Below are 21,149 nucleotides of genomic sequence, written 5' to 3' on the forward strand. Positions count from 1 at the left end.
CCACTGCAATTGTTGCTGGTCTCCCATAAGCCCCCAGCCAGCATGGCCAATGGCCCAGGATGACAGCCCAGCAACATTTGGGTGGTCCTCAGCCTTGATCCAGGGACAATTTCTGTTGTAAATTGGAGACGCATAACTTCCATCAGCATATAATGACTTACCGGTCAAAGTTGGTTACCGGGAGCCGAGAAAAGTCGTATAAGTTTTGCTTAAAAGGATATTGTGGAGATATGATGCCACTAATGAGGAAATCTCCAGGCCGGTAGTAACTCCAAGCTTCTTCTTCTATGGTCAGATTCAAGGGGCATTTTGCCTTCAGGTTCCCACACACTCCGTGGGGTATCAATAGCAGAACCAGCAGAACCAGCAAGGGTACCATCCTGGCTCTGCCTCCTGCACCTGTCTCTCCTCCAGAGTCAGCTAATCAGAAGATGGCGAGAACTCTTGCAAGGCCAAACCCACAGCGGCTTCACCCCTACAGGGGCATTCAGCTTCAAGCAGACACATCCCTCCCTTTCACCTGCTCTATGTCTCCTCAATTTGTGTCTCACGCAGGAGATACGTTGTGCACCAACTCCCCCCCCCCCGGAAGAACGCAACGGATAACCTCAGGCTGGCCTTTATTCCAATGTCTAGGCGATCTCCAGAAATCTCTCTCGAGCTTTGGCAAGAATAAATCACTATGATTTTGATGTAATTATAATTAGCAGGAAAGCTCATCCCCACAACATCCTGAAATCATTGTGGCAGGTGCAGCACTGGAGGAAAATATGTTTGTGAGGGATTACAGATGCGGCTCCAAATTTGGCATGGGTTGTGTGTGAGAGAGTGTTTTGCCAAAACTTTGGTGACAAGAGCATTAGAAAAGCAGTGCACCTGGGTCAGTCCAAACAGCCAGTGGAGGGTGGTCCATATGGGCAAGGGGGGCACTGCCCAACCAACCTGTCTGCCTCCACCCAGTTTCCTGCCTCCTTTCTTACAAACAGCCCAGGTGATGGTCCTCGCTATCAGCTCCCACCTCCTCCTTAGTCTCCGTGTTGCCCTTGCAGAACTCAGCAAGGGAGGAAGGCAAGAACAAAACCGGACTCGGTTGGTTCTGTCTGTTCCTGGCTCTGGTTCCAGTTATCTGTTGTGGCGCCATCTACTGTCGGGCTCCCTGCCTTCTGCCCTACCAGCCACAATGGAGTTAGAGTAGGACCTTGGAGGGAGGGCTGGTTCTCTCTGTTCCTGGCTCTGGTTCCAGTTATCTGCTCTGGGGCCATAGATCCCCTGCGTAGTCCTATATAATCCAATACAGGCTATAAAAAGCCCCATTCCAAACAATCAAAGGCTTTCTCTGCATCAAAAAAATAATATGCCATACAGTTGTTTCACTTTATTGGTAACATGAATGAAATGTAGCCCCTTACATATGTTTCAAGAGAGTTTATGTTCCATAATAAATCCAAGTTGGATCTTCTGCTATATATTTATGTATTACTATATTTAATCTATTTGCTGGGATTGTGAAACAAAGTCCTGATTTCTTATTTTAAAAAATTAATTCATTTGTGATCCCATCAGATCTTGTTATCCTCTTTGGTCTTTAATTGTTGAAAGTATATAAGTGTGTGATTGTGTAAAAATGTGCTAATAATTTGCCAGCTTTGTTCCCTTTTTTAAATAAACACTGTCTTACAACCTTAGCTTTTTCTATCTTTCTGAGCAAATATTAAGAGATTACTTTCTAAGTAGCTCTGATTTTCTATAATTATTTTAAAAGCAGTTATTTTAAGGTTTTTAACAAATTCTAGTTTTTCAATTTCAACCTCATCATTCAGTGCTTTCTCCCTTGGTGTGTGTGCCCCCCCCAAAAAAACATGAAGCTTTTGAATTATTTGACCTCTCATTATTGCCTTTGAAGTCTCCCATATGGTATGTTTATCAGCTCTACAGAATTATTAATATTCTCTTAATATAGATGCCAGGTCCTGTGTGACATTTTCATTTTGTAATATAAAATTATCAATATGCCAGCAATAATTGTTGTGGTTGTCCATGGCTTGTCCTTTCTATAATAATCAGAGCATGGCATGAAAACTCAACATCACAATGGAGTCAGAGTAGGACCTTGGAGGGAGGGCGAGATGGGAAAGGGATTCTTCTCTTTCCTTCACACGCTGGACCACCTGCCCTTGAGTTGGCTAGGAAGCATGCTGGGTGGTAGAGGAAGGCGGAGACATGTCACATGGTGAATGGTACATCTGCCTGGTACACCAAAGCCACGTTTCTTGGGTAGTTGGGAAGGTAGTGCCAAAGTAGCCATTTTGCCCTGTGTGGAAGGGTCAAAGCTCAGTACCTACTTTTGCATGCGGAAGGTCCCAGGTTCAGTCCCTAGCATCTGGGAGAGAGCCTAGTCTGAAATCCTGGGTGGCTGCTGCCATTCAGTAAAGACAACGTTAGGCTTGATGGCCTGACTTAGTGTAAGGCAGTTTCATACATGATGGTGCTGCTGTTCTGGGCTTTGTAGAAAATTTGAGGTCTAAAAAAGTGTATTAATCCAAACTTTGTTTTGTGCAGTGGTTAACGTGTTCCACTAGGGCTTGGGAGAAGAGGACTAGGGCCAGACACTGTGCCTTAGCCTAACATACCTCACAAGGATGTTCTTGTTGTGAGGATCAAGTGGGAGGAGGGGAACCATATAGGTCACCTTGAGCTCCTTAGAGGAAAGGGAATATAGGTGCAGCCAGGAGAGATCCCAGCCACAAATGGCAACTGAAGCAGCTGAGCTGCTCAGGACCGCTACTTTAAATGGCTCAGGACCACAATGCCTCAAGGACCGCCTCTCTCCATATGAACCTACCTGGACCCAGAGATCATCCTCTGAGGCCCTTCTCCGTGTGCCTCCTCCACGAGAGCTCTGGAGGGTGACAACACAAGAACAGGCCTTCTCTGCAGTGGCTCCCTGTTTGTCGGATGCTCTCCCCAGGGAGGTTAGCTTGGCGCTTTCATTATACACCTTTAGGCACCAGGCAAAAAACATTCTTTGGCTGATTGACATCTGATGCCCTTTTAAATGTGTTGTGGGAGAGGGGTTTGCTGGTTTGCTGTGGTTGTTATCTCTACTATGTGTTCTGTAGTTTTTATATTGTAATGTTATGTTGTGAACCCCCCCCCCCCCGGGTCACAGCAGAATCCAGAGCCCAGAAGGAATCATGGAGAGAAACAGGTTGGCTGTGACTGCAGCATTCAGCACCCCGATTCATGGGGGTGCAGAGAGTTTTGGGACTGGAGGCATATATTTAGGAATGACAGAAACTGTTGCGGGCAGCATAAGATACACATTTCACTGGTGGTGCTCAGAACACTCCCTCCCACAAAAGACTACACATACAACACATATTTACATTCAAAACACAAAGAATGAATTCCCATGATTTAGGGAGGTAGAGAAAGACACTTAAAATGTGTGTGCAGTCACACACACTACAAATGAGACAACACCCTTCCAAAATGGGCAAAATCCCCTAGCCACACGATCCACCCAAACTATCCCCCCCCCCCACTGTGGGCTGGGCAGGGGTACTTGGCAGCAACTACAGGTGTGTGAGAGGCAGGAGATGTCCCCCGGCTGAAAGCGCCACAAACCCTTCACTTGGTTGGCCTCTCAGTGGTTCAGCTGGGCCTGACTCTGGGGTGCATGAGCTACTATTGCATTGCACCCACCACAGATTTTGTTGTGGGGCCTGAGGAGGCTGCGAAGGAGAATATTATGAAAATGATTTACAGGTGGTACATGACCCCAGTTAAGCTTGCAAAAATTTATCACCTGCCTGACAACAAGTGCTGGAAATGTAAAGAAGCTGAGGGAACATTCTTTCATCTTTGGTGGACGTGCCCAAAGGTTAAGACTTACTGGGAAATGATATATAATGAACTGAAGAAGGTATTTAAATTTACCTTTCCTAAGAAACCAGAGGCCTTCCTTTTGGGCATAGTCGGCCAATTGGTGCCAAAGAAAGACAGAACATTTTTTATGTATGCAACAACAGCAGCAAGAATACTTCTCGCTAAATATTGGAAGACACAAGATCTACCCACCGTGGAAGAGTGGCAGATGCAAGTGATTGACTACATGGAGATGGCAGAAATGACTGGCAGAATCCGTGACCAGGGGGAAGAATTGATGGAAGAGGACTGGAAAAAGTTCAAGAACTATCTACAAAAATATTGTAAAATGTTTAAGTGTTAAAATGATGTGGGATGTGAAGGTAACATGGCATTTGGGATATGGTTAAAAGAGCTATGAAAAGAAGAATTTTAAAGAAAGAGAAGGGGAGTATGACTAGAATAATATTATGTCAAAGTATATAAGGTGGAGTAAAGGATCAAGATAAGGGAAATTAGAGACATAATAAGTCGAAATATATAATTATAAACGAGGTTGGAAAAAGGGTTAGAATTTGCTGAATTTGACGGAATAAAGAGGAATACAAAAAAGGGAGATGTGAGGAGGTCAGGAAAGAGGGATATGGAATGTTGAAACTTAAAAGTGGAATTTTCTTTTCTTTTTTTCTTGTTCTTGTTAAGTGTGTATTTTTTGTCTGTTGTTTTTGTTCTGTTATATGTGGTGTGATTTTCTGTTTTTTCTGTTTTTATGTTTTGTAAAACTTTAATAAACATTTATTTTTTTAAAAAAAGAGGAGGCTGCGAAGGTTGCCTTTGGCTGCTGCCCGCCTGTGGCGTCACAAAAGAAAAGGCAAGTGAGTGGATAGAGAGGTGGGCTGGTGAGGGCAGAGGAGGGAGGAGGGAGGAGGGGGCTGCTGTATTGGCCGCTGCCTGCCTGGGCAAGGGAAAAGAGGTAAAGGAAGAGTTTCAGAATTCTATGATCATTTGATAAAAAGCCCAGCTAGGTGATTTGTCCAGCTTAAAATCAGTGTGGGAATATGATTTAATAACAAATACTGACAATTCCACCAGAAAAGGGCTGTGGTTGGCAAGTAAATCTGTGTTGGCAAATATTAGAAAACTCTCACACATAATGTGGCATAGATGGTATGGGACATATATAGCCCAACTAGCACATATTACATCAGCAGTAATAAGCCCTATGTGTTGCCATGGTTGTGATACTAAACGTACCTACTTTCATCTATGGTGGAAGTGGCCACACATTCAAACATTCTGGTCCCTGATTCACACAGAGCTATTAGCAATACATAGAAACTTTGCTCTGGAACATTCTTTTTTAACATCATTTCAAGGTACAAATAAAGATTTAACATCCAAACAATACCTTCTTAGTATTTGCACCTTAGATGAACCTTTGTACAGCACCGGAAGGAACTTGACAACTTGAATATATAAATGTGGTGCAAGAATGTATAGAATATTGCAATTGGGGGGGATTTACATCAAATTTAAGACTAGTTCAAGGTAAAGCACAGCCACAGGACTTCTTTTCGATGTGCTTGGGCTTCATGTAATATGCTAATGACAAAAAATCTATGTGATTTAATGCCACAGCTGAACAGAAATGTCTGGTTGTCATAAAAATCCTCTTAGGTTATTGTTTTGCTTAACAAAAGGTTTGGTCCTTTTTCTCTCTTCTCTTTTCTTCTACCTTATTCCTGCCCTCATTTTCCTCAACTTGGGTTTTTTAAGCAGTGTATGTTTTATCAGGTCACAGCAGACCTACAGCAAACAATATGAAACGACATACATTATATTTATCAGCATTGAAAAAATGGGCTGTTGTCTTATGTATTTAGTTGGATATTTTGGAAGAATTATATGGGAAGCTAATTTTAAAAAAAACACCTTTTTTTTTAAAGCACCCCTTTTGGCCCTACCTGTTTTCCTCCAGTGTAGATAAATGGGGTTATATTCAGCTAACTTTTACTCTGAGTAGACCCATTAAAATTAATGGACCTAAGAAAGTTATGGTCATTAGTGTCTATGATTCTTCTTAGAGTAAAAGCTAGTTAAATACAACCCATGGTTTGTGCTAACTGAAACATTTTCTGCAGACAATGATTTGAAGTCCCGTGAGGTCCTCCTTATCCCAATCCTTAACAAGATGATTGTATTCAAGGCGATGGTGCAGGGCAAGACAAACTCAAAGAAATGGAAGGTTGCGAATCAGTTCTGTCTGCAGGTTCAGCTTCCATTTCTTCCGCGTTCACCTTGATGACCACGATCTCTTCCTTGATGGCAACTTCCTTTTCGGGAGGAACGTAACCAGATGTGGAAGGCAAGACTTCGAGATCAGAGGTGCTGTCTTTTGGTTCCCTGTGAAAAGGATCGTGGCCTGTGGGCTGCTTTGCCTCCCTCTGGTTTTTGTCATGGAGAAACGTATAGGGCTCCATTAATTCATCAAGCATCAATTCTGTGTTTAGAGCACACTCAAAGTGGTTGTCATATTCCCCCGTCACGGACAGTAAGCCACCTTGCAGCGCCAGCATCTGAGTTAGCGTTTTCATGCCAATAACTTTCTGTTCCTTTTCCTTGCCCTCACCCTTTTCCCTCCTCCCGCCAAAGCACTGCTCATCTAGCTGAATCAGCTCCTCGTTTGTAAGGCGTTCCGTGCGACTCGCAAGCGCCTCTCGCACGTCCTCCTCATCCACACCCTCAAAGCCAGCCTGTGCTGCCAGGTCCACAATAGTCTTATGTGCAGCGGGCAAGTCCTTCGCCAGCGCTCTGTGATCACGAACATACTTGGGGCATAAGCTTTTCCAGGCAGCGTTCAGAGTCTCTTTCGTAACCATCGACCAAGCTGTAGCAATGAAATCCACAGCCTTCCTTATGTTGAATTCTTTCCAAATGTCCACAAGGCTTCTGCTGTCGTCTTCGGCACTCTTCATGACTATGTGTTTCATGACAAGTTGGAGATAGTAAGCCTTGAATTTGTCGGTCACTCCTTGGTCCATAGGCTGCAATGATGAAGTCGTGTTGGCAGGCAGAAACATAACACGGACATTGTCGGAATAATCATGGCTGCTGACAGGGTGGCCAGGGGCATTGTCCAGCAGAAGAAGCATTTTGTTGTCCAGGTTGTTCTCCAGGCAATAGTCAGTTGCAAAAGGAGAAAAGTAGCTCCTGATATAGTCGCTGAAAACTTCGCGAGTGACCCATGCCTTTTTGTTGGAACGCCACAAAACGGGCAGAGTTGATTTGGGGATCCCCTTCAGCGCCCTGGGGTTCTCTGAGTGGTACACAAGGAGGGGTTTTAGCTTCGCGTCACCCTCGAGATTACCGCCCAGCAGCAGCGTCAGCCGATCCTTTGAAACCTTGGGCCCCGGCACCTTTGCCTCCTGGATGGAGATGCACGTCCGAGACGGCATGCGCTTCCAAAACAGCCCCGTTTCATCCATGTTGAAGATCTGCTTCGGGTGGTACCCGCCTTCCTCAATGATTTCCTGGAAATGTGTGGGGTAGGTTGATGCGACTGCAGTGTCGGCAGTAGCTGCCTCTCCCCTTAGCTTAACGTTGTGAAGGTACGCCCTCCTCTTGAATCTGTCAAACCACCCCTTGCTTGCCTTGAACCCCATGCCTACAGCACTCGCATCCCCCTTCTCCGCCTTCTTCCTCTTCAGATCCTCAAACAAGGACAGCGCTTTCTCCTGAATGAGGAGGAAGGACAATGGGGCGCCCCGATTGCCGTGGCAGTCAATCCACTGAACCAGCAGCCTCTCCAGAGTTTCGTAAATTTCTGCTCGCCCGGTTGTCACCTTGGTTAACTTTTCGCTCTGCAGATTTTCAGCGCTTGCTTTTATCCTCTCGCGGTTGTTGAATATGGTACGGACTGTAGACTTCGACAAGCCCATGGCTAAAGAAATGTCTTTGTTTCGCTCCCCACGCTCTGCACGTTCCACCACCTCCAGCTTGACCTTCAGTGTGTGGGCTGTTCTAGCCCTCCTGTTCCTGGCCATGATGGCCAGTTTTTTCTCAGCTTTCTTCCTTTCTTTCAGGGACTTCCCAGTACACCTGAAGCACTTTCCACACATCGCACATTTATCTGGTTTCTCTTTTGTGTGAGTTCCTAGAGGTTTAGCAAGTGATCTGCTATCGCCAAGGCTCTTTCCGCACTCGGCACATACATATGGTTTCCACCCTGAATGTATTCTTTCATTACTAAAATTCCCACTGGTGCAGAAGGTCTTTCCGCAAGCTATGCATTTATACGGTTTCTCCCCCTTGTGGATTATTTCATGTGTAGCAAGTTCTCCTCCATTGCTGAAGCTCTTTCCACACTCAACACATGTGTACGATTTCTCCCCAGTCTGGATACTTATATTATTTTGACAATGTTGTTGCTTATTCGGACTGACGATTTCGGGTCCCCTTTGGTTTCCAAATGTCTCTTTCCACATTCCGTACTCCGCAGATGATTGCACGTAATTCTCGCTGGACTGACCATCTTCTGCTTGGGAAACAAAAGGAAAAGGAAATCCTGTTAGGATGGCAAGGCAGAAACCAACGACCTCATCAGGGACAAGCCCAATTAGCTGCTTCTCTTTTATGTGCATGCAAGGCCCACCCCCCAAACCCACTTACAGGCACCAGCTCCCCTTCAGATCTTTCTGTATAGGGATAGAAGGTCTCAGTAGGGATTCTGAGCCCTTTTCAAAAGGACACTGTTAGAATCGCGGAAGGAAGAATGCATTCAATGCACAGATCCTGAAAATAGGAAGGTGTCTTATACTGAGTGAGTTCATTGGTCCACAGCCAGCAGCTCTCCAGGGTTTCAGGCAGCAGAACCACCCAGACTACCTGGAGATGCTGGGGATCAAATCTGGGAATTTCTATCTGGAAAGCAGAAGCTAATCTACTTTATTTACATATAATACACTCAGAGCATTCTGACTTAGCTCCTTCCTCTTTCTCATCAGACAGCAAAGAGAAAAAGACCAAAGTACAATAGTCCTACATCACAGAACATATTAACATCAAAACATCCTGTTTCTGTCACTTCCCACCCTGTGGAGTGAAAACATACACCGTCATGTGATAGAAAACAATCCCATGACTGCAAACACGGAGCAAGAAACCTAACAGGGTCATCTAGTCCAACTCCCTGTGTCAGGGAACTGTCTGAAGATGAGGACTGGGGAATGCATTCACAGGCAGATCAGCTCCTCTCAGAAGAGGAGGGGGGAGATTGGCTCCCTCCTTGCCTCCAGCGTTTTCAGAAGCAGAGAGAGATGCAGACGCAGAACACATTCCCCAGGAGTTGCCTAGCTACGAGATAATGAGAGACGAGCAGGATCAGCTAGCAGATACGTCATTGGAGAGTGTGGGGAGACCCCCCTCCCCAAAATCTAGGAGGTCTGATCATATCAGAGAAGGCAGAGAGGGGGAGGAACTTCCCATTGGCGCTCAGGATGTTGCTGGGGAAGTGCAAGGGTGGAGTCAGACTAGCCTTGCGGAGAGATGTGTGTTTTGTGTTTGCAGCATGATGCTGTAATAAAAGGACTAACAGTCTATGAACTGCTCATTAATTCTTATCTGTGAAGTTGCCGAAGAAGAAGAGGAGGAGTTTGGATCTGATATCCCGCTTTATCACTACCCGAAGGAGTCTCAAAGCAGCTAACATTCTCCTTTCCCTTCCTCCCCCACAACAAACACTCTGTGATGTGAGTGAGGCTGAGAGACTTCAGAGAAGTGTGACTAGCCCAAGGTCACCCAGCAGCTGCATGTGGAGGAGCGGAGACGCAAACCCGGTTCCCCAGATTACGAGTCTACCACTCTTAACCACTACACCACACTGGCTCACACTGGAAGAGGAGTACTCTCCACGCCTGACACCCTGCAAGTTTGCGTTTAGTTTGAGTTGGATGTGAAGCAGGACTAGTTCAGTACCGTGGGAGCAGATGTATAGTAGCCATTCTTGTCGTTGTACAGTCATACCTCGGGTTACAGACGCTTCAGGTTGTGTTTTTTCAGGTTATGGAAGCGTCAAAACCCGGAAGTACCGGAATGAGTTACTTCTGGGTTTTGGCATCATGCATGCGCTAAATTGCGCTTCGCGCATGCGCAGCAGCACCGAATCGCAACCCACGCATGCGCAGACGCGGCACTGCAGGTTGTGAATGCTGCGGGTTGCGAGTGTGCCTCCCGCACAGATCACGTTCGCAACCTGAGCATCCCCTGCAATAAACAAACAAATAAACGAAGACTGAAGCTATACACTGTAGAGGGGCCCCAAAGGGTCATGTTGCAAAATACCTTATTTACAACTAAAAAGCCCCTGAGAGGCGGCCACCTAATCGCTATTTAAAAACCTCCAAAGAATGAGGGTCCACCACCTCATCTTCAAGCATTCCTCTATGCTTGGCTATGCTAGGGCTGGAGAATTCCAAAAAATGTTATCTGTGGTGGCTGCAGAAATAAAGGGGGTTAGCAAAACACGCATTAAGAAACCCAGCTCATGGCTTCACAGGCGGTGAAGGGTTTTTTTGTGTAGTGCCACATCATCTCAGAGTGAGGGGGGTGGACCCTCCCCCACTATTACCCTACATAGGTTTGCCTTAAACATCAGAAGAGAGCAAAGAGTGATCCTTACCCAGAAAGCTCAGGTTCCCACAAATCTCCTCCATGACTTCTTGGTGCAGAGCTCTCTGGCCCAGATCCAACAGTGCCCACTCCTCCTCCGTGAAATGCACGGCCACCTCCTCAAAGATCACTGGGCTCTGAAAGAAGAAAGAAGAACGTATTTGCCACCTCCCATACACACAGGTATTAGCATGCAAAGGCTTCCTATTGGGCAGGTGTGGAAGGATCAAAAGGGGAACCCAGAGACACCCGCCTGCCCCTGCCTCCAATCTCTTGAACCGTTCTCCTCTCACCTGATCCGGTGGCTTGGTAAGAACCGCGTCTGCTCCATCCCAAAGAGGAAAAGGGCCGGAAGGACGCTCCAGGGTCATTTCACCGTCTGGGAGGGACACAAAAATGATGGGAAGATGGGGCTGCCCTTGAGACTGACCCAGAAACTCCAGTGGGTGCAGAATGCCGCGGTGATACTCCTTACGGGGTCCTCGCCACGGGATCACGTTCACCCGGTGCTCTACCAGCTGCACTGGCTCCCACTGGGGAGTACAGGGTCAGGTTTAAGGTGCTGGTTTTAACCTTTAAAGCCCTACTTGGCCTAGGACCCTCGTACCTATGGGACCGCCTCTCCTGGTATGTCCCACGGAGGACCTTACGGTCTTCAAACATAAACATCTTGGAGGTCCCGGGCCACAGGGAAGTTAGACTGGCCTCGACCAGAGTCAGGGCTTTTTCGGCTGTGGCCCCAATCTGGTGGAACGCTCTGTCACAAGAGACTAGGCCCCTGCGGGACTTGATATCTTTCCGCAGGGCCTGCAAGACAGAGCTGTTCCACCAGGCCTTTGGTCAGGGCACAGTCTGACCCCCTCTCTCCTTCTGTAATCCTCACAGAACTCTAGCCCAATGGTTGCCATTAATTTGATTCTGAATTGATTTAAGAATGTGATGTGGTCCAAACAAAAGCAGAGCAAGACTTTGGGCACCAGCTTGGCTGCAGGAGGTGCTGGAAGGAGGCGGACAAGGCGCCATCCAACCACGCTAGGGGCTCCCCCCAGTAGGATCTGCTCTACAAGAAACCAAAGCCATGGAAGAAATATATTCTCATTCAGACACCTTTGACAGTTCAGCACCTGGTGAGAAAAACTTCAACAACAACCCTCCCTCCTCATATCACAGCTTTGCTTCCTTTCAAAGTGATGGATTGGAGCTAAATAAGTTGTTGTTGTTTTAAGCTCCAGTCCATCTCCTTGAGCGGAAGCAAAGCTTTTGTAGATGAGCACATCTTCATAAACCGTGGGAGGAGATGGAGTCAAATGTTTCTGCCCCGCCCATAGCTGCCAACCTTCCCTTTTTTTGTGGGAAATTCCCTTATTCCAGTGCCGTTTCACACTGCTATCCTGGATTGTTAGATATCCCGTAGACTGTCCCCGGGACAGGTGAGGCTGCTGATCCCTTATTTTCAAGGAAGAAGAAGAAGAAGAAGACGAAGACGAAGACGAAGAAGAAGAAGAAGAAGAAGAAGAAGAAGAAGAGGAGTTTGTATTTGATATCCCGCTTTATCACTACCCGAAGGAGTCTCAAAGCGGCTCACATTCTCCTTTCCCTTCCTCCCCCACAACAAACACTCTGTGAGGTGAGTGGGGCTGAGAGACTTCAAAGAAGCATGACTGGCCCAAGGTCACCCAGCAGCTGCATGTGGAGGAGCGGAGACGCGAACCCCAGATTACGAGTCCACCGCTCTTAACCACTACACCACACTGGCTCTCTGAGGCTGCTGATCCCTTATTTTCAAATCTGAAAGTTGACAGCTATGGTCCCGCCCCCCAACTCCAGGGGAACACGGAGAGCAATTGGCACATCTGAGAGATTCAAGATCACCTGTGGACCCTCACCTGGCGAGGCGGCTCCTCCGTCACCCTCCAGCACAATCCACCTGAACTGTGGCCTCTGCACGGGACCCAGGGTGTCCTTCTCTGCCTCGAGAGGACCTCTGGCCACTTCTCTCCACCCCTCCACCTGAAATAATAAATAAATAAATAAATAAATAAATAAATAAATAAATAAATAAATAAATAATAAATTTTATTTATACCCTGCCCTCCCCGGCCAGAGCCAGGCTCAGGGCGGCTAACAGCAGTAAAATTACAGTAAAAACATAATAGGCAGAAGAAGAAAAAAAACCATTTAAAACACAGGTTAAAATGCAATTTAAAATGCAGCTTCATCAAAACCATAAGGGGAGGGGAAACATAAGGGTCAGACTGAGTCCAAACCAAAGGCCAGGCAGAACAGCTCTGTCTTGCAAGCCCTGTGGAAAGATGTCAAGTCCCGCAGGGCCCTAGTCTCTTGTGACAGAGCATTCCGCCAAGTCGGGGCCAGTGCTGAAAAGGTCCTGGGCCTAGTTGTGACCATTAGTTGAGAGGCATTAGAAGAGGAAGGAGGCAGGGAAAGGGAGGGCAAAAGGTGTGGATATAAGAATCCTATGGATCATGCCATCCACCTGTCAGGGAATGGACTGAAGAGGAGGAGGAATGGGGTGAAGAGCATTGAATTACAGCAGGGTTTCGAGGAAGATCACAGCACAGAGGCAGATGAACAAACGAGCTGGGAGGTGATAGGAGAAGTGGGAGGGGAGGCAGAGCCAGCTGACATGTTGTCACTGGACAACATAGCTGATCCCCCGTCCCCTAGAACTTGGCGTTCGTTAAGAGCGCAAGAACAAAGGGCACAGAGACAGCTGACCACTGAAGACACCGTAGAAACAGATGCTGTTGCTAGAAAGCAAGGGGAGGAGCTCAGTGTGAGCAATGCCATTATTGAGGACTGACTGGATTTCTTTGTCTCTCACCATGATGACTGAATAAACTCCCTTGCTGCCATCGGGGGAGGGAGAGAATTCCTCAAGTCTGACCCCACCTTTTGGCCCTGCAAGGATTAAACAGCTCTCACCTGCTTCTCCTCTCCCTGCTTTTCCTCCGCCTGGCTCAGGAGGAAGCCTTCTGCCAGGGCCACCGCCTGGGAGCTGGTCTCCGCTCCGCACTCCCTGACCCAGTTCTCCATCTCCGGGGGGAGGATAGTCAGGAACTGCTCCAAGACCACCAGGTCCAGCATCTGGGCCTTGGTGTGCTTTTCCGGCTTCAGCCACTGGTGGCAAAGACTGTAGAGTCGGCTGCAAACCTCTCGGGGCCCCTCGGCCTCCTGGTAGCCAAACTCCCTGAAGTGCTGGCGCTGAGCATCTGGGCTGGCATTGTCTTCATCGAGGGTCTTCTGTTGTGCCCTTTTCCAGAAGTCCCCGCTGCTCCCAGCTTGGGTTAAATGGGGTCCTTTTCCTGCCTCAGGTCCAGCTAACCATCTTTCTTCTCTTCCATCTTTGTTCTCTTCCATCTTTGTTCTCTGCAGTAGCTGAGCTTCCAAGAAGACCTGAAGAACAAGAACATTTGTTCGTTCGTTTTAGATATTTCTTCGTTGTCATTTGCCCAAACGCCCCAGCTTAGCACACAATTAAAACATTGGAACCGTATTTGACAAATGCATAAAGGTAATACAGGAATGAATCAGCAAAGTTGTAAAATTCAACACCTATCCTCTGTGCTATTTAACATCTACGTGAAACCACTGAGAGGGGTCATCCAGAGGTTTGGAGTACACTGTCAGCAGTATGCTGATGACACTGAGGTCTTGCCTTGGTAATGGACTGGAAGAGAGCAAGCAAATCAAACTTCATTCCAGAAAAGATTGAGGCATTGTTAGTGGGTGGTTACTTGAACCGGATGGGTGGGAGGTGACCTGCTCTTGATGGGGTTACCCTTCCTCTGAAGGGGTTGGTAGCTTGGGGGTCCTCCTGGATCCTAAATGGCCTCAGTCCAGTATACCTGAAGGAGCATCTCCACCTTCCATCGTTCTGCCCAGACACTGAGGTCCAGCACCGAGGACCTTCTGGCGGTTCCCTCACTGTGGGAAGCCAAGTTACAGGGAACCAGGCAAAGGGCCTTCTCGGTAGTGGCACCTGCCCTGTGGAACACCCTCCCACCAGATGTCAAAGAGAAAAACAACTACCAGACTTCTAGAAGACATCTGAAGGCAGCCCTGTTTAGGGAAGCTTTTAATGTTTAATAGGTTATTGTATTTTAGTGTTTTGTTGGAAGACACCCAGAGTGGCTGGGGAAACCCAGCCAGATGGGCGGGGTATAAATAATAAATTATTACTATTATTAATATTATTATTATTATTATTATTATTATTATTATGCTGTTGCTCGAGGCTCAGGTGGCCTCAGTGGGCCAGAGTGCCTTCCATCATCTTCGGCTGGTGGCCCAGCTACTCCCCTATCTGGACAGGGATAGCCTAACTACTGTAGTCTATGCTCTGGTAACCTCAGGGTTAGATTACTGCAATGTGTTATACATAGGGCTGCCTCTGAAGACTGTTTGGAAACTTCAGCTGGTGCAAAATTCAGCGGTCAGGTTGCTCACCAGAGCAAGACAGTTTGAGTATAGCCTTACACCAATCCTGGTCCGACTGCACTGGCTACCAATTAGTTTCTAGACACAATTCCAAGTGCAAGTTTTGACTTATAAAGCCTCTCTCCCTGTGAACTGGCCTGGACACTAATATAACCATCTGAGGCCCTTCTTCATGTGCCTCCTCCTCGAGAGGTCCAGAACCGGGTGGCAACATGAGAAAGGGCCTTTTCTGCAGTGGCTCCTCATTTGTGGAATGCTCTCCTTGGGGAGGTTCAGCTGGTGCCTTCACTATACATATTTAGGTGCCAGGCAAAACTTTTCTCTACAGCCAGGCTTTGGGCTCATTAACACTCTGTTAATGGGCCTGTTCTGTTCTTATTATATATTTTGTGGGGGGGGTGTTGTGTTTTATGCCTTGAAATCTTTGGATAAAGGGTGGAATACGATTGTTATTGTTATTGTTAACACCTGCAGACATCAGTAAACAGTTACCTGGAAAATGAAAGAGGCAGACAATTCAGAGCGGTTGGTGTTGTGAAGTATTTGGCTTTTTAAAGCAGAAATAAGGGAAGGCAGAATAGCAGGTTGGGGGGTGTGATTCAGTGGAGAAGACTGCAGGGGCTTCTGAGCACAGGATCGAGAGTGATAGGCAGAATTCTACCAGCAAAACTGACGCCATATAAAACTTGCATCTTGCAGAAGTTGTACCCATAACTCTCAAGGTGTGGGGGCATAGCTGTCAACTTTTCCCTCTTCTTGCGAGGAATCCTATCCGGAATAAGGGAATTTCCCTTAAAAAAGGGAAACGTTGACAGCTATTGGGGGTTTGGAGGTAACAAAACATATCAATAAGGGAAATGAGGGAAAGAAAAGATAGGTAAATCTGCTTAATCTTTGCCTTGGGCTCACGTTGTTTTGTTTAAGGGAAAGAGCGAGCTCACATAAAAATTGAGATTTATAGCCAGGCCAAAAAAGAGACGAAAACAGATTAAAGGATGAAGCCTGTTTGGTCTTCTTAAAGATGCAGAGTTGTTTTGAGCCCAGTCATATTGGATTCTATCGAAAAGACATGCTTTGAGTATCTGTATAAATGCTTTGAATATTTTTATATGCTTTTGACCTCCCTTGCCTTTCTTTCTTTTTGTTAAGCCTCTATTGACTGTTCAGATCTTTGCATCCAAATCCCGCCCCCCTTTGCACCCCCCTCCCCGGCCCCGGGGCGCCCCTCGAGCCCAAGTTGTGGGGAAGTGGGATGGGGGGGCAGTTGTCACTCACCTCATCCAGGGATGCAACCCGTGAGAAGATCTTTTCTCTTTTTCCCACATGCAAAGCGCAGAGAGAGGAGATGAATTGAATCTTGCAAAGCTCAGCTGCTCCTCTCCTCCTCCCCCCCCCCCGCACAGCTGCCTCTCTAGGCATCCGGCCGCCCCTTTCTCAGTGCCTTTCCCCCCACCCCGCCTTTATTTATTTTTTTGCAAAGGGAATGCACGCCCCCCAAGGGTTAAAAGCAATTGCTCGCAGCCCTAGAGAGGTCCCTGGGAATAGTCACTTCCTCCTCCCAAATCTTGGTGGGGAAGGGAGGGTGGGTGCGATTTGCAGGAAATCCTGCAGTGCTGGTGGGGGTTTCTCAAGGCAGGGGGAAAACAGCAAAGGGAGATCATGGAATCAGCTGCATGGGACCCCGAGGGGTCATCTAGCCCAACCCCCTGTGATGCAGAGATCACAGCTAGATCATACATGACCCAACCCCTGCTTAAAAGTCTCCAGTGAAGGACAGGGGAGCCACGTCGGAGGCTGGAGCCTAGGAAGTCTGCCTTATGCTGAGTCCTATTGCCTGCACTGACTGGCAGCAGCAACAGCTCTCCCAAGATTTCAGATGAGGGGCGCTTAAAGTCCTGAGCAGGCTCTGTCTGCCCAGGACGCAAGTGAAGCAGGTAGAAGGCGGCTCTGCCACCCTAAAATAAGTATACGGTGTGGACATGGCCAGAGTTAAAAAATAAAAGACAGGGAGAAAGAGTTCAGCCCTGGCAAGGGAGCAGAGAGGGAGGTGGAAGGAAGGCTCTTGGTTGTGAATGGTAGAGTTGGAAGGGGTTCCGAGGGTCATCTAGTCCAACCCCCTGGAATGCAGGTGTCACAGTTAAAGAACCCCAGACAGATGGACAGCCAACTCTATTTTTAAAAAACCTCTGATGAAGGAGAGTCCACCACCCTTGGAACAATTTTGCCCTTCTGCCAAGTCGCAGGAATCAGATGCAGCCCATTGTGCGATTTTCATAGAATCAAATATTTGGGGAGTTAGAAGGGGACACAAAGTGGTCATCTAGTCCGAACCCCCAGCAGGGCCGGAATCACAGCTAATTTTGGATCCTGAACTGGACCAGCATTTCTATTCTCCCACCAACCAGCCTCTTCCAAAGCCATTGATTCCATGTTTTGCTCCCTCACTCCTGTTAGGAGTGAATAAAAACAAACTTTTAAGGATTTGCAAACCCCGATTAAGAAAAAGAGTGTGTGTGGCTGAACATTTTAAAAGCTCAAATTGCTATTATCATCATTTACATTTTGAAAGTGGGGAAAATAAGCCTATTGCTGTCGCAGTTTGAGGTCTTGTGCTTTTTCCAGTTTAACAGTAGATGCTTCAGGGCCAGGTTCTGGGACACACAAGCACACATAGCTTACCGCAAATAATAATAACTCTAACCCCTCTTAATTAGTGAGTATGTTTCCCTCAGGCAGAAGTACAAACTTCTGCTAAGATGGAAAAAACAGAAAGCAGAAAAACATGCTTGGAATATCTCAATAAAGGCCTCCTGCCTCCCTCTTCTGGCATACAATATTAGGCCTGCTGGAGAATGCTTGCAATGTGTGTACTATCGGACTCAATGAATGGATGCAATATTCTCATTCTCCCTATCAAGGGCAGGATAGTGAGGTCAACCAAATAACAGAATCTTTGGAAAACTTTCCAGACTGGCCTCCAGTATCTATAACCGAGGTCAAGAACCTTATTTTAGTTAAAAAATAATAAAGCACCCAGCATAGACCATTTGCCCCCAGAACTGTTGAAATCTAACATCAGCTGGTGGGCCTCCCAGATGGCAGTAATATTCTCATTTATCGATTCATCCGGGTTTTTTCCTGAAGTCTGGGCCACTGCTGTGGTCATCCCTTGATTCAAAAAGGGCCTTCCATCCGATCCGGCTAGTTATAGACCAATTAGTTTGCTACCTGTAATTAGCAAATTATATGCAAAGCATCTTTACAATAAGCTAGTTGATTGGATAACCTGATGGAGCTATTCTTGCCGAAGAACAAGCAGGAATTAGATAAGGCAGATTCACTACAGACCATTGCTTTGTACTAGCCCATTTTATAGATAAGTATGTTAAGAAACCAGGTGGCGTGCTATATGTAGCTTTCATTGATCTGAAAGCTGCATTCGATTCAGTCTCTCGAGAAAGACTGTGGGATAAGTTGAACTCTTCAAGTATAGATAAAAGATTATTGTTATTGATTAAATGTCTATATAAAAACTGCTGAAAGTGCATTGCTCTACAAACGGGCAGCTCACAGGATCCGTACTGTAGCCTTTCTAGGCCTTTTTAACCATGGGTAGGAAAGCATTGCACCCGGGCAGGGACGAAAAGAGTCAAACGACACCAAGGGATTAAATCCAGAGAAAGAGCTTTATTCTGCCATTGGGGGGGGGGGCAGAGGCACCTGTGTGATGGATTCACAAAAACAGGCCGCAGAAAAAACATTTTACAGCAGGTTTTTATCCTTTTTCCCAAACCCCCTTTTTCCCTCTCCCCCTTCACAGAATTGCATAGAAAATGTTTCTCTCTTGTTCTCTGGCTCTGCTCCCGGAAGAGTTTGCAACAATCTAAATGTGCTTGGACAAGGTCAGCTAGCCTGAGAAGCAAAAGACATTGTTCTCTACCTTTGTTACATAGAAAGATGCTGAGCTAAAAGCTTTTAGCCTTTGAGAGAGAAAAAAACTTTGAGAAGTGCAGTTTGAAAAGTGCTTGAGTCTTTGAGGCCTGGCTGGGGTGGGGGGTGGGGATTCACAAAGTTTTTTAGGGTAAGCTAACCGTTCCCCTTCAGTACCAGCCACAAAGGGAGTTAAGCAAGGTTGTATCCTAGCTCCCACACTGTTTAATTTATGTATAAATGATATTGTTCAGAGTTTAACATCCCCAGAGTATCATGCCTCGAAATTGGCCACAAAAGCCATCTCTGTATTACTATTGGATGGATTTCCCCCTAAATTGATTTTTGAATTCTGAATTTATTGTTACTCATGTTTTATACTGTATTTTATGCTGGTTTTTGTTGCATCAATTAAGTGTTTTAAATTTGTTGTTAGCAGCCCTGAGCCCGGTTTTCTGAGCCAGGAAGGGCGGGGTATAAAAAAAATATATTATTTATTATTATACGCAGATGGTGTGGTACTTTTATCCCAAACAAGAGTAGGCCTAAAAAGATGGATGAGGGCATTCTCAGGATACTGCCAAAGAGAACAGCTGGCTGTGAACTGCAAGAAAACTAAAGTTTCAAGAAATGATAAGTCACGTTGATGCTGATTGGTCTGGGACGGAATGCAACAAGACTCTGATTGGCCAGCAAAGAAAAGGGAGTTGACTGACAGCTGGCAGAAATAGTGACAGTTGGGAATGTCAGTTGGTGAGGGAAGGTGTGAGGCAAAGAGCGCTGAGAGGAAGCTGAAGGCTGGATATAAAGCTGCCATTAGGGCCAGTAAAGGGGAGCTGGCAGCTGTGCCAGGCCAAGGCTGCCCTGCTTTTTAGAAAAAGCCTTAACTTAAAGATTTCAAAACAGTTTTTTCAGAGATTGGTTAAGCTAGCCAAGCAGCCAGAAGTACAACCGGAGGAGCTTTGGGGGGCGGTCAGAGGCAGGAGCACCAGGGGAGTTGGCCCCAGGGAGTTGGCACCTATGGCCAGAAGCAGATTGTCCCCAGTAGCTAAACCGGGTTGTGAGCATATATGGCCAAGGTGGAGTTTTAGGGTCTTTGGCCTGAGGTAAATTTGCCTTCTAGAGGCTGCTGTCAGCAACTGCTATCGAGTCCAGTCCACAGAAACTGTCACTGAGCACATCAAAAGCCGCCAAGTCAGTATCAGTGTCCTCTTGATGGCATTAATGTGCCTTTAAAAAACAGTCTTAGTTAATGGTTCGTTCTCTCCAGTGTTAGCTGGGTATAATAGATTTGGCCACCGTGAGAACAGGATGCTGGCCTGATCCAGCAGGGTTTATTAAAAGGTGGGACTGAAGGAAACCTTTTTGTGGTGATAGTTTAGGGAACAGTTTTCCACACAGAAGAAGAGTTGTTTGGATTTGATATCCCGCTTTATCACTACCCTAAGGAGTCTCAAAGCGGCTAACAATCTCCTTTCCCTTCCTCTCCCACAACAAACACTCTGTGAGGTGAGTGAGGCTGAGAGACTTCAGAGAAGTGTGACTAGCCCAAGGTCACCCAGCAGCTGCATGTGGAGGAGCGGAGACGCGAACCCAGTTCACCAGAGTACGAGTCCACCGCTCTTAACCACTATACTTCCCTGGGCTGTATGGGTGGTCACTTGAAGGCCTTGTGGGCTGTAGGCCCCTGAAGTTTGTCCCCATATGCCAGAACTGACTGCAACAGAGAGCCAGTGAAGTAATTCTTCCTCAGAATGTGGAGTCTGAGACCTTTCAGAGTACGAAGGGCTCTTCTAGATGGATCCCCCCCCCCCAGTGAGTGAGGGAGATGGAGTCAACAAAACCATATCTCTTTACCCATTCTACTCAATTCTCACAAATAAAGTCTTCCTGGGACTTTGGAGAGCTTGGAGGACTCCCTCAGGTGGACTCTTCTTCCTCGAAGGTTTTTAAACGGAGGTTGGATAGCCACCTGTCAGAGATTCTTCAATCCCTGCATTGCAGGGGGTTGGACTAGATGTAATCTATGTACTCTATGATTCTATGGATTGTAGGCCACCATGTCTGGTGTAGCCTAGGCCAGGGTTGGATTTGCCTGGAGCCTTCCATTTTTGCCACTATCGATGGGTGTAGCATCAAAGCCACATCCTGCAAGCTTCTGTTTGATGTACATCTGTACGCAGGCACTGCTTCCAGGGTCTGGAAAGCAGGAACGGATATGGAACGCC

At 46.7% G+C, this 21,149-nt stretch overlaps 1 protein-coding gene and 1 long non-coding RNA gene across 2 annotated transcripts; both read right to left on the bottom strand.

The window, feature by feature from the left end:
- Window positions 1-607: 607 nt before the first annotated feature.
- On the bottom strand, window positions 608-3,733 carry LOC128409522 (uncharacterized). The gene is made up of 2 exons (XR_008329244.1): window positions 2,110-3,733; window positions 608-1,198 (listed from the first exon to the last, which is right to left on the bottom strand). It is a non-coding gene; the product is annotated as an uncharacterized LOC128409522 (long non-coding RNA).
- Window positions 3,734-4,912: 1,179 nt separating this feature from the next.
- LOC128409321 (tigger transposable element-derived protein 1-like) lies at window positions 4,913-16,382 on the bottom strand. The gene is made up of 6 exons (XM_053379667.1): window positions 16,267-16,382; window positions 13,477-13,947; window positions 12,420-12,543; window positions 10,827-10,912; window positions 10,544-10,670; window positions 4,913-8,404 (listed from the first exon to the last, which is right to left on the bottom strand). The coding sequence occupies exons 2-6, from the start codon at window positions 13,909-13,911 to the stop codon at window positions 6,069-6,071; spliced, it is 3,108 nt and encodes a 1,035-aa protein (XP_053235642.1). The 5' UTR covers window positions 13,912-13,947; window positions 16,267-16,382; the 3' UTR covers window positions 4,913-6,068.
- Window positions 16,383-21,149: the final 4,767 nt, after the last annotated feature.

This window comes from Podarcis raffonei, chromosome 2 (genome assembly GCF_027172205.1).
Source record: "Podarcis raffonei isolate rPodRaf1 chromosome 2, rPodRaf1.pri, whole genome shotgun sequence".
NCBI classification, from domain to species: Eukaryota; Metazoa; Chordata; class Lepidosauria; order Squamata; family Lacertidae; genus Podarcis; species Podarcis raffonei.